The sequence below is a fragment of the Python bivittatus genome, unplaced genomic scaffold, assembly GCF_059951505.1.
Source record: "Python bivittatus isolate LINGU-HERP-01145 unplaced genomic scaffold, Pbiv_v1 ctg000700_np1212, whole genome shotgun sequence".
Lineage (NCBI taxonomy): Eukaryota > Metazoa > Chordata > Lepidosauria > Squamata > Pythonidae > Python > Python bivittatus.
The window spans coordinates 45,739,108-45,752,496 of record NW_028277098.1 but is presented as its reverse complement, the minus strand read 5'-3'; the positions used below and the strand labels follow the sequence as shown (position 1 = coordinate 45,752,496).

The following is a 13,389-nucleotide window of genomic DNA, read 5'->3' as shown; positions in this document are numbered from 1 at the left end:
GGATAGTGACTGATTTGTTCATAAAGTCAGTATCCAACTATAACATCTTCATTTAAATTTATTGCTAGATGACATAAAGGTTAATCATATTAATCATTGTGGATATTTCATGGTTAATGCTCATCATAACTATAAATATCAGGTGATATTGAGTTGTTCTTCAATAATTAATAGTTTTGGCTTGGATCCATATCTCTATTTTGGTGAGCAGAAGGGCTTATTCCATTCTTTGAAGGGACTGTAATCAAGAAGGCTTGCTGCTGAAGGCAGAGAAGTAAATCTTTGTGATTTTTCCTCCAGTGTTTTGCATCATGCTGCTTCAGAGAGTCCCAAAGACCTCCACAGCAGCTTTTCAGAAAACTGCAGAAAGAAAGGGAATAGCCAGGATAGAAGTTCTTACTGTACTTTTCATTTGAATTATCATCATTAGTCCTATCACATTGTCACCAAAAAGCAAGTGCAAATTAAAAGTGCTCGAGTTGCTCTTTATTTTTTCAATGTTTATGAATTAATGATGACTGAGAAGATCACGTACAAGAAATAAAATTGGCAAAACTGATAGCACAGTTTTCAGGCATTTGAAATGTAGGCATTTTTAATCCCAACATGTTGCATAACATAAGAAAGTAATTCCTTAATAGGTTTTTCTCTAACATATCCTTTCATGATTTGCCTCATACTTTACTTATTGAGTTATGTAATGCTTTTTTCCCTTTCCTTTTTTGTTGCTCCTTCATGATATCTCCCTTCGCTTTCATCTTACTGAACTACTTAACATGCAATTTACCTGAAAAATGACTATACCACATCTGTATATAATAACATAATGCCTCTGGCACACACTATTTTATAATAATTAACACCCTTTTTAACATTATGTTTTCTTGGCCTCTGTTTTTTTAATAACCTCCATACAAAGGTAAAATTAGATGTCCTATCTGAGGGCCCAGATTCCAGCTCTAGCAGTGGACCCTGTTTGTATATCAGATAAGAAAAATAGTTTTAGGATTAAGGCTTGAAGCTGTGCCTAAGATATTGTGGTCTGTTTCTCCTTGTCAGATCTGGTGCTCAGAAAATCCTGAATTCTTCTCTGGAGATAAGTGATGGACTATATGCAAGTTAACAAGTTCCTAGAAAAATGTGACATACTTTGACCAGTAAATAAATCTGAGATTGAGTACAATCTATTCTAGATGGGTTTATGCTCTTTCTGTGTATCAGATTCATGGAACAGTACAGGAGTGAGAATGCAGAATCCAACATCCTCTTGGAGTATCAAGGGCTGCTGTTGCTAGGAACATCTTTGCTCAGCTTCAACTGATGTACTAGTTTGCACCTTTTCCTGGAGAAGAAAACTCTAGTCAGTGTTTCTTTTCTTAATAATCTTTCTCCCATTTAAATTTCTGTAATGCACTCTATATAGACTGCCTTTCAAAGAACCATTATAGTATAGCAATGAAGGTGTTGGACTGGGACTGGAAAAAAATGTGCAAGTCAGTATAGAACTCACCTGTATGCTTTTGGATCACTTACTATTTCTGAGTGGGTTGCTATGCAGGGCACAACGGTGACGGGCTACCCTGTCAGACTTTCTCCTAGTAATCTGGACAAGAAATAATAAATCCAAAAAACAAGTCTTTCAGAGCTCTAACTAGTAATATTTATTAGAAAAAAGGTAAAAGTTATAGTACAAGAATTCAAGTAAATACAGGTAGTCCTCGCTTAGCAACCACTTGTTCAGTGACCATTCGAAGTTACAACAGCACTGAATAAGGAGACTTACAACCGGTCCTTGAAGTTGCAGCCACTGCAGTGTCCCCATGGTTGCATGATCATGATTCAGGCACTTGGCAACCCGTGCACATTTACAATAGTTGCAGCATCCCATAGTCATGTGATAGTCATTTGCGACCTTCTCAGCTGGCTTCCAACAAACAAAATCAATGGGGAAGCCAGCAGGAAGTTGCAATCAGGGCCATGTGATGTCACATTTAATGATGCACAATGATTCTCTTAATGACAGCAGCCAGAACAGACAAACTGACATCATAAGTCAGGCACAGTCACATGACATTTCACTTTACAACCCAGTCCCAGTTGTGGTTGGTAAGTGAGGACTACCTGCATTTTCTTTTCAAATAAGGCACAAATATATAAATTTATTTTCTTGATTGTGTGTATGTACTATTATGGTGGAGGGGGCTGGAAGCCTTTTACTTTTGTTGAAGGTGGGGCTCTCTACACCTGTTTGTTGTTTTGATAACTGCTACTAGACTTTTTATCAATGTGAAAACTGACTTTCACAAAACCCATTTGCACAGTAGCTTAAGGAAAAACTATAGATACTGAATGAACAAGTGTTTGGAAAATACAGCTCTTATGTATCTGGAAAACTTCTTCCCATACAAATATTACATAATTTAAGATCTTCTTTAGAGTCTCTAGGTTCTAGCTTAAAATCCCATCAGCTGGAGAGGTTACATTGTGGATAGGACCTACTCTCTGAAGGCATCCTGAGTATGAAGTGTTTCTTAAAAAGTGAAACAGACACTTCTTAACTCAGTTTTCAACAGGCTGTTAAATTTTGTTTCTTGTGTCTTTAAAGGACTTTTAAATGTATTCACCATGCTTTTTTTGTTCCAAGTTTTAAAATTATTTTAAAGTCTTAATTTGTAAGAGGAGGGAACCATTCTGGACTGAAGTGCTATTCAGAAATACTTATATGAATAAAAAAACACATGAGTGCAAGAAGTGATAATAAAATTATCCATTTCTTTTATAGCATACTTTGGCTTCCATTTATCTGAATTGCATAATTTTACTCTTTTTAAACTTTTTTTTTAAGATTTCTGCTATTGGTCTTGCATAACTTAGTTATAAAAGGTAAGTAGGTAGTGGCCAGAGATTGAACTGAATTTTTTTGAGGGGATGAGAGTTATACTGTGCAGGGCTAAAATGTTTCCTTTTCTCATTTGGGGAGGGACATTTTTTTTCTTAACACGTTTTGTTACATTTCCCACTTCAAAATGGCAGGAGGTTAACACTAATTTCTGACAGTTACACCTCTGAAATGGTACTATGCAGAGAGAAAAAAGGGACTGCAAAAAGGGAGTTGGGATAGTAGTGGGAAATTCCACTATGCTACAATTAGTGGGTTCACTCAGCAGGGTTGAGACCACACAAACTTTAGGGGATGCTGTACAAAAAAACAGGTACAACTACAGAGAAGGCATGCCTCCTGGATCTCATAATATGACATTGCTTTAATGGATTCAAAGCATGCAAACTCTGTTCAGTCTTATAGGATGGGCAAAAACAATTGAAGAAAGGCAGCCCTGCAAATACACAGACCCTATGCCATGAAGGGCTTCACAGATAGCCATCAGCACTTTCAGTTGCACCCATAACCAGGAGAGCTCATAAAGTAGAGATGTTACTTAAACATGGTAAGATTTGCCCATACCCACTCATGCCACTCCACTCTGGACCAACTGTTGCTTCCAAGTGGTGTTCAGGATAGCCTCATGTAGAGTGCATTGCATTAATCAAGACCTAAAATGATTAAGACTTGGGATGATCATGAAAAGAGCCTTCTGATCCTGGAATGGGCACAGCTGGCACTCAAGATGAATCTGTGCAAAGGCTCTCCTGGCCACAGCTACTACCTGCTGTTTAAGCAGGAGCTGTGAGTCCAGAAGGACCCTGAAATTGCATACCAGTTCCATCCAGAAGTGAGAAGATCCTTGGAAATGGTTCACAAACTCAAAGCCATTCTGCCTTGCTACAGTTTAGCTTAGCATGTTCCTGCCCATCCAGATCCCAACAGCCTCTAGGCACTCAGATAAAACCATGGCAACATTATTTGGTCAGCCTGGGGTTAAGATATAACAATTGAGTATTGATATTACCTGATCCTGTACAGTCAGGTGACTTCACTCCGTGGCTTTATGTAGATATTGAATAGCAATGCTGATAACTTTGAATCCTGAGGAATCCTAATCTCTCTTCCCAGCCACCAACACGGACTGGAACCAAACCTGGAGAAAGGAGAGCCATCACTGCCAGATCATGCCACTTAAGAATGACTGAGTAAAATTAATTTAATAATTAAAGAATTACTGGTGGGAAGGTCTGTCCCCTTCATAGTATATATTGTGATTGCCATTTAGCTGTCCTGGGAATACCCCCACAAAAAAAGATCCACACACCCTTTTTTTCCCTTGTACCAGTAGCAGCTACAATATCTAGGAACAAGTAGTTTTATGGAGTTAAAAATCTAAATTTTTCTTTGTTCAGAACAACAACATACACAGCAAAAAACAATGCTGCTAAAGTGATTGCACACACATGGTGATGTTACTATGCAAATGCATCCCTTACATACTTGGTAATTTGATTTCTCATGCAAGTATGTTTGACACTAGTATGGTATTTGCTTGATGACATCATCAAACACACTTCATTATTTGCCCCACCCCACCCCATAGATGTCCATGACACAGAACATAAATCACTTAATTTAATATTCAGAAGAGTTTTCCTCACAAATCTAATTGTCTAGAACTCTGTATATCAGCCTTTCCCAACTCAGATGTCCTGCAGAAATTCCCCAGTCAACATGATCATGACAGAAAATTCTGGGGAAGTCCAAACATCTAGAAGAACGTTCACGTTGGAGAAGTCTACTTTAGGTGTATTCAGGCATTCATTCTTCATTATGTGATGAAGAAAACTAAGATGCCCTTAGCAATCCTCTCCCCCCATCATGCATATGACACAACTACTTTCATATCTGAAGCTTCAAGAGTAGGGAACCTGTTGTCCCCATTTTCAAAAGTCTGTCCCATCCAGTGCATCAGAGCTAGGCCTTTGGGAATGCAACAAGAACAGATAACTAATGAGCTTAACATATATCTCAATATCTCACCGATAGCTTAAAGATTTTCTATTATTTCTAACAGATATTTTAAAGATTTGCAAGTATAGAACAGAATATGATCATTAACAAAATGCCAACATTTCAGTAACCATCTGAAATGCTGGTGTCTTTTGGAAAGGCTATTCAAAGTGTAACATTTGTTGTGAATGGCATTTTAAATAGAAGCATGAAAACTATAATATTGAATCCATCCACAACTGCTCAACTTAAATTCCTATAAGTTATAGTGTAAAGAAATGAATAATAAAAAGGTGGTGTACCATGATATTGTCATTCAAATAGTATTTTATTTCATGTTACTGGTATTCAATTTGGTATGCTGTCATTTTAACTTCTCTGCGTATCTCTTTCAACTATTATTCCAGGAATCTCCAAACTATAAACAAAAGATAGCCTTTGTCAGTTATGTTTTAAAATTATAGATATATTAAATTGGAAATCTACAACTGCTTCTGTGCTTCTAGTCCTTTTTTATTCCATGACCTATTAAAATCATTAGTAGACAAGAGAACCTGAAAAGGTTCAAACTGAAATTTCAGTCACTTGATACAGAAAGTTGATGTACCTTAAGTATAACGGGGAGAGGAATATTCTTTCGGAGAATAAAAGAAGACCTTGAAAAATACCTGTGTAGTAGAAGATAGGCAGCTGAATGTGTCTATTCAGATACACATTTTCTGTATCAGAAATTTAGGTTACAGTCCTACCTTTGAATAATGATACATGATAAATCTGTTGAAAGCCCATATATAGATTTGTAACATGAATCATGACCTCATGAAGGTCTCCCCTTAAAAAATAGTACTAGTCTTAATTATTGAGGTAATTTCATAATTTCAGTAATTTCTACATAGGTTGGATAGATGTATGAAAAAGAGGAAGCTTTTTTTTCATGCTTTTGGCTCAGTCAAGCCTATATATCTTCTTGCTTGATGGTAACATTTTGATTTTAAGTTATTTTGCTATTTAAACTTCACTGTGTTTTGCTGTTATTTAGAAAATATGTACATTAATTTTCCCCTCTAATTATGCTCTGTGTTAGGGTTCATATTATGATATCATATAAACATAATAAAATTTCATTTTGCTTCTGAAATAGTACATTTTCCAAAATAAATTAATGATAGATACATTGTTCTCATTTATGAATATTTAGTTAGCCTTTAGTCTTGAACTTCAGTTGTAAAATCAGAACAGAAGTCCACTTGCAAAATTGTTAGTGGTTTAAAACATGACAATTTGTTAAGGTAAAAGTTGTGAGTTTCTATGTGTTTTCCTTTTGTAAAACATATAAAAAAGCATTCCTTGTCACCTTCCACCAAACTCTGAAATAGTGGATTCATCCAAATCCTGGTACCAAGGAAAGTCATGCTCTGCACTGGTTAATAAAGAAGGGGACACAAGTTATATAATAGGCAGAGAGTTTTACTTTTTCAGGAGTGCTCGCCCTAATTAGTCCTCACTAATAATTAAGCATGTCTTACCAAGTACTAACATTTTCTAGAAAAAAGATAGCCCTTAGCTTTACATACCTGCTCACAATGCCTTAGTCACCTCCCATCTGGATTACTGTAATGTGCTCTACATAGAGATGCTCTTGAAGAGCATTTGGAAGCTTCGGCTGATCCAGAATACAGCAGTGTGGGCAGTTTGGGGCATTTCTCATTGTATTCATATAATACTACAGCTCTGCAAGCTGTAGTGGCTCCCAGTGGGCTTCCAAGTGCAATTCAAGGTGCTCATTGTCTCCTATAAAGCCCTATATGACATAGGGCAAGGCTAATTGTGGGACCACTTCTCTCCCATGTAACTGCTGACCCTTCATGATCTAGCCAGGTCCCTTCCATTAAATATTGCTGTCTTTTTATGAGTTGGGATTGCTGTTTGTGACCTCAGGCATCATGGTTGGTTTGTTAAGTTGTTGGCTATTATTATTATTATTATTATTATCATTATCATTATCATTATCATTATCATTATCATTATTGCTACTACTACTACCACTACTACATTAGATTTATCTCTACCCATCTCCCCTACTGGGGGACTCTGGGCAGTTCACATAGTATAACATTCTAACATTTTACATTTATCTTTATCTAACATTTTACAACCTATTCTATATGGCCAGCAGCGGTCGCAAGGGAGTCAGCACTTCCGGGCTTTCTTTCTCCATTGATCTTTTTCTGCCAAACGCTTCAGTTGCATCCAGCATCCAGTCGGGTCTAGCACCAATTTCTGCTCTCCTGTGCAAAGTGCCACCAGCGTTTCCTCCCACCGAAATGGGAGTACCTATTTATCTACTCGCAGATGGTCTGCTTTTGAACTGCTAGGTGGGCAGGACGAATGATGGGAGCTCACACCATCACACGGAGTTGGGCTCGAACCACTGGAGTGCCGACCATTTCTGCCAGCAAGCTTCAATGTCATTAAGCCCCTACACCACCGCATCCCCATATCCACCATCCAGAGTCACTTTGATGAGTTGGATGGCCATATAATTGTTTAAACAAATAAGTTAAATGAACACACCCCACAGTGTGCCTGTCTGCATCCTAGTCAAATCACCAGTACTGCAGTAGAGGAGGTTATGGCAAAAACTCCTTGTAACACTCAGTTCTTTTTATTTGGAAGAACACACTATTCTACTTTTTCCTCTGATACTGCTACTGCTTCAGGCTGTAGTGCAGATTATTAGGGAAGGAACCAATAGCATACTCAACATATCATGTGACTTTTGTGAACCAGGTTTGTCCTCCTCCTATTTTACCAGTACCACTGGCACCAGTACTTCCCAGTTTCACCATCCTGATCTTTCTGCACTTATTATCATAGCATGATAAATCCAGTTGTAAAGATGCCATTACATTACATTACATTACATTACTGATTTTTTCCTTGGGTCACACAAGTCGTGTACTAAGAGGCTTTTGAAACTTATAACTTCTCAAGTAGAATATCAACTGTCTCTGCCTTCCTCATATCTTTCAATGGCTATGGTTTTCCCTTAACTGTGGTTAAAACTATGGTTAAACTGTGGTTAAAACTATGGTTTTCCCTTAACTTCCCTTAACTGACATTGGCAGCATTATCAGCCTTTCATGAACCAAAGGAAAGTTCTTCAACATTGTCTTATTCTACAGTTAAGCATTTAATTAAAAGTTTATTCCACACTTGTTACATGTTTGATACCTAATGCTGCTGCTTGGAATCTTATTTTGGTGTTGTCTATACTTGCCAAAAAAAACCCTTTGAATCATTGACAGTTGGCCCTATTTGTTTACAGCCAAACTGTTTTTATTTTGAATATAATTTTATTAAGCTTTCAAAACATTGCAATTAATATTTATTTAAAAACCTTACTTATCAGTCTGTAATAGTCCACATAAATTAAATAGCTAAATAACTACTACTACTACTATCATATAAAAGATGTTTAAATATCCCCTCTCACCCCTATGGGTGGTGTGTGTCTTCCTCAATCTCGGGTCCTCTACCAGAGGTCTGGGACTTTGAGGATTCTGTGCGGTATCTTAGCTACTCCCAGCACTGCACTCTTCTGGATAGAGAGCTCTGATGTTGTTCCTGGGATTTGTTGGAGCCACTCTCCCAGCTTAGGAGTCACGGCCCCGAGTGTTCCTACCACCACTGGGACCATTTTGGCCTTTACTTTCCACATCCTCTCTAGTTCCTCCTTCAGGCCCTGGTACTTCTCCAGCTTCTCATGCTCCTTCTTCCTGATGTTGCTGTCATTTGGCACTGCTACATCTATCATCACCGCTGTCTTCTGGTCCTTGTCTACTACCACAACATCTGGTTGATTGGCCAATACCTGCCTGTCTGTCTGGATCTGGAAGTCCCACAGGTTCTTAGCCCTGTTATTCTCCACAACCTTCTGTGGAATCTCCCATATGGAGCTGGGAGGGTCTAGCCCATTTTTTTTCTTTATATAAAAGTGTGTGTGTGTGTGTGTACATGGATGGATGGATGGATGGATGGATGGATGGATGGATGGATGGATAGATAGATAGATAGATAGATAGATAGATAGATAGATAGATAGATAGACAGACAGACAGACAGTCAGTCAGTCAGTCAGTCAGTCAGTCAGTCAGTCAGTCAGTCAGTCAGTCAGTCTCCCCCATACTCCTGGGGGAACACCTTTTTAAAAACAGCTAAACAAAACTAAAAATTAAAAGATATGCACACTAAATTAAATCTATATAAATAGGCAAGCATGCACATACATATATACACATCCATTTTAAAAAATCATATCTGACGCCTCTTTCTCATTCAAACGTTTTGGACTCACAGGAGATTATTCTTATAATTAGATTATAGTTATTTTAATCTAACTGTATAATAATTATAGATTATTATATAAGATTATTTTTACAGTGTCCTTTCTTAACCTTCTAAGCCTCTGGAACAGATTCTACACTCCCTGGACATGGGTGGGATGCTCGCCTTCTACCTCTCAAATGCCCTCTTCGTTTGCTGTGAAAAAGTTCGAAAGGCTGTCAGTTTCTTCACAGCAGTGGTCTAAATAGATTGTTAACACTATCTTAATTGTGCTACCAAATAATTCAGAGGGCATTTGAGGTCACTTCAGAAGGGCTGAATTCACTTAAGTTACAGCACTTAAGCGTGTTTCCTTTTGACACCATGGATTAATTATGATACAAGTAAGTTTTCATGTATAGAACCATGTATGAAGTGACATTCTAAAAGTCAAACTATATCAATTTATCTATTAAGAAATCTTCGGCTCTCCAAATATTTTATACGACACTTTCTGTGTAACTTGCCTGAGTACCTGATGGAAGTGGAAATCAAAAATATCCGCAAGTCATATATTGCTTATCCCTGAACTACATATTATACTAATTTACACAGCATGCAACTGATTTTTTTCTCAACTAATGCAACATACAGGAAAGCAATTTGGATCAGACCGTGCATGGCACATTCAAATTTAAGACCTCGTATCTAAATTTCCCTTCCCTGAATATATTGTTTATTTTTGTCTAAAAGTATCAAGTCCTGCAAGACAGGCAATCTCAAGAAACAAGAACCATTAGATTTCTGGAAAAATCTTGATTGCTAGTTAGACCTTGAAAACCTATCAGAGTTATTGTTCTGCGCAACTTATACCTAGTGTAATTAAGGTAGAGTTACTCTAAGTCCTTTCTCACTCTTTCCCCCTCCCCTGAAGTCAAGAATCTCTTAACTGTCTTGCTGCTTGCTGTGTTCCCAAGGTCTGTTAAGCATTCCATCACATAAAGCCATTTGTAGAGAAACATAAGAAAAGAACCAGAGCTCTGTCTGAAATCCTTTCTTTTCAAATCATATTAGGATAAGTAAATTGCAAATATATAGTAATCCACATTAATGAGGTTTGGATCAATGTGGATCAGCAAGTAAGAATTTTCTGTCTATCAGGGTCAGGGTTGAAATAATGTTTTCATGAGCCTCACTGTTCTATATCTCTGAACAGTTTGTATCCTTACTCCTTGAGTGTGAACATCCTAGAAAGTGAAAATCACTTGTCATAGACTATAGCAAATCCCTGTCATTGTTCTCCTTGTTCATAATGCAGTGTGGAATTTTATTTTTTTTAAAAAGAACTACTTCTGCCTCAAAGATATGAAAACATGGTATCAAATTATTTGCAGTGTAAATCCGAAAATTGCTTATCTTTTTAATAAAGACTGTGGAGATAAATGAGTCATTTTCTATCATTTTCTGGGTTGACTCAGTATCTGTTTTTAGAAGTGAAGAAAATATATAAATCTATCAATTCTGTTTTGGAGAGAAGGGTGTTGCTGGTTATATGTGTGACTAAAACCTCTCCTCCCATACTGTTGTATAAGTGTAACACAATAATTTATATATAAGCTTGTATTGAGATACTTATTATTAAATGAACACTTCAGAAAGTTGCTTGGGTTGTATATCTCAGTATTATAGTATGCTATGATTGCTAGGAATGTAGGGAAAGTATTTTGGAACAAAGCTTTTTTAAGTTGGCTGAAGATTTATATTATGTAATATTCAGAAATTGCATACTAGGCCTTTTTCACTGTAAACAACCATATATTTTAAATTTTTCAATTATGAAAATGAAATAACTCTTTCACTAAAATTTATTTCTATTTCTGTGTGTCAGTAAAAATATGAGAGACACAGTACATAGATAGATACATACATAAGTATAGATACATTAGGATTGTGCAGACTATTCAGAGGGGCAGGCACTTGCCTTCAGTTACAATTCCAGCTAAAAGTGGCTTCTGTCTACAGGTAGTCATCGGTTAACAATGGCAATTGAGATTGGAATTGCCTTCGCTAACCGACGCGGTCATAAAGCACAACATTACGTGACTGCATTGCTTAGCAACAGCAATTCTGGCACTCCTAGTTCCTGTTGTTAAGTGAATCACCATGGGTCATTAAGGAAGGGTGTCACATGGTTGCCATTTGCAACCTCCTGCTGACTTCCCAATTGACCTTGCTTGTCAGAAGCTGGCAAAGAAGGTCACAGATTGCAACCACAGGACACTGTGATGTCATAATCGCAAGCCGGTCACTGAGCACCAAATCACAATCACATGACCCCAGGGATGCTGTGATGGTCAGAACTCTGAAGACTGGTCATCAGTACCACTCATTCAGCACTGTTGCAAGTTTGAACAGTTGCTAAATGAGTGGTTGTTAAACAGGGACCACCTGTCTGTTCAGAAGATCAAGAAAGGGCCTTAAACGTAGTCACGTCAGTGTTCTGAGCAGTGGGTTCAGAATGGTACTTAGCTTATTCTTTAGAGAACCCCTTTGAATGATTTGCCCAGCCCATTCACAGGCATATCCACTCACATATACATAACAATTGCCTGGATTTAAACTTTTTCTGATTTATGTAAGAGGCTGATTAAACAAAATTATAAATAGTGCAGTAGTGAGGGTATAGTTTCTTGAGTGTATTACTTTGCTAGTTATTATATAAAGTTGCCAGATAGAGCATGCCAGCTTAATACAAATATATGGGAAAACATTTATCTGCAAAGAATCAACTATGAAAAATGGTAATTCTGAACTAACATATGCTAGGTATATTCAGATTATGCTGTATATGTTAAATCTTTTAAACATCCCTAGCACATAAAGGTAAATTTACAAAACTATACATTTCCATCATTGTAGGAAAGTATATCTTAATCTAATCTACAGTTGCAGTACTTTATTTTGGTCCTTAGAGGCCTCTATGTATGTTTTTAAATTATTTCCAACTTTCCTTTTGTTCTCAGGATTTTTTTCTTCTCAAGTTATTGTAGAAGGAGCCTGTAGAATCATGTGAGGTTGTTCAAACAAATGGTCAAAATGCAGTTTGAAAATAGACTTTAACTGTGTGTCGTTTAAAGTTTTTCTCCAAAATATAATACTTTATTTAACTGTGTCTTGCTTAACTCCTAGGTTTCCTATGCCCGTCCAAGTTCAGCATCAATCAGAGATGCTAATTTGTATGTCAGCGGCCTTCCAAAAACGATGACCCAAAAAGAGCTAGAGCAGCTTTTCTCGCAATATGGGCGCATCATCACCTCACGAATTCTGGTTGATCAAGTAACAGGTTGAAAAAGATTTTTGGTTTACAAATGTCTAAATTTGCATTTATTTCTTTGATTCTTTTATTGAACTTCTGGAAGGGACTATTTATACTGAAGTGCAAGTTAACGATCAAGTGCATATTTTTATTGCTCAAGCTATATAAAAGTCATCACATATTTCAGTTTTATTAATACAAGGAGGTTTGGCTTTCAGGGAAAGGCTGGAATGAATATGTGAATTACACTTCTAAAAGATATGGAAATATTTGATATTCTAGATAGTGAAAGCAGCCAGATAACCACCTCTATTTTTAAACTTTGCATACATTTCAGCTTATATGACTAAATAAATGTTATACTGTATTTCTCTGAGAATCAATTTGCATAGTCGGTAGTATTATTTATAGTAGATGAGTACCTGGAACTTTCCTTTTACCCTCCTTCACTTATTTAAATCCCATTTTCTTATTCCAGGTGTTTCTCGTGGTGTGGGATTTATCCGTTTTGATAAGAGAATAGAGGCAGAAGAAGCCATAAAGGGACTTAATGGCCAGAAGCCAAGTGGTGCTACAGAACCGATTACTGTGAAGTTTGCTAATAACCCCAGTCAAAAAACAAGCCAAGCCCTCCTTTCTCAGCTGTACCAGTCCCCCAACAGACGCTATCCTGGACCACTCCACCATCAGGCTCAGAGATTCAGGTAATTGTCTCTTTGCATTATTATCCTATTCTATTTATTATGGTTAAGGTTAAACAATTTACTTTTTAAAAAAGACTCCTATGGAAATGCATGATTTCTCAACAGTAGCCAGACTATAACATTCAACCAAATGTTGCAAAGTGTGC

The 13,389-nt window shown here is 37.1% G+C and overlaps 1 protein-coding gene across 1 annotated transcript in view; it reads left to right on the top strand.

The window, feature by feature from the left end:
- ELAVL4 (ELAV like RNA binding protein 4) overlaps positions 1–13,389 on the top strand; it is a 70,658-nt gene that overhangs the window by 45,155 nt on the left and 12,114 nt on the right. Inside the window, exons 3-4 of the mRNA XM_088153105.1 lie at positions 12,413–12,566; positions 13,018–13,243. Coding sequence (XP_088009231.1) covers positions 12,413–12,566; positions 13,018–13,243 — 380 coding nt within the window. The remainder of the gene's footprint in view (positions 1–12,412; positions 12,567–13,017; positions 13,244–13,389) is intronic.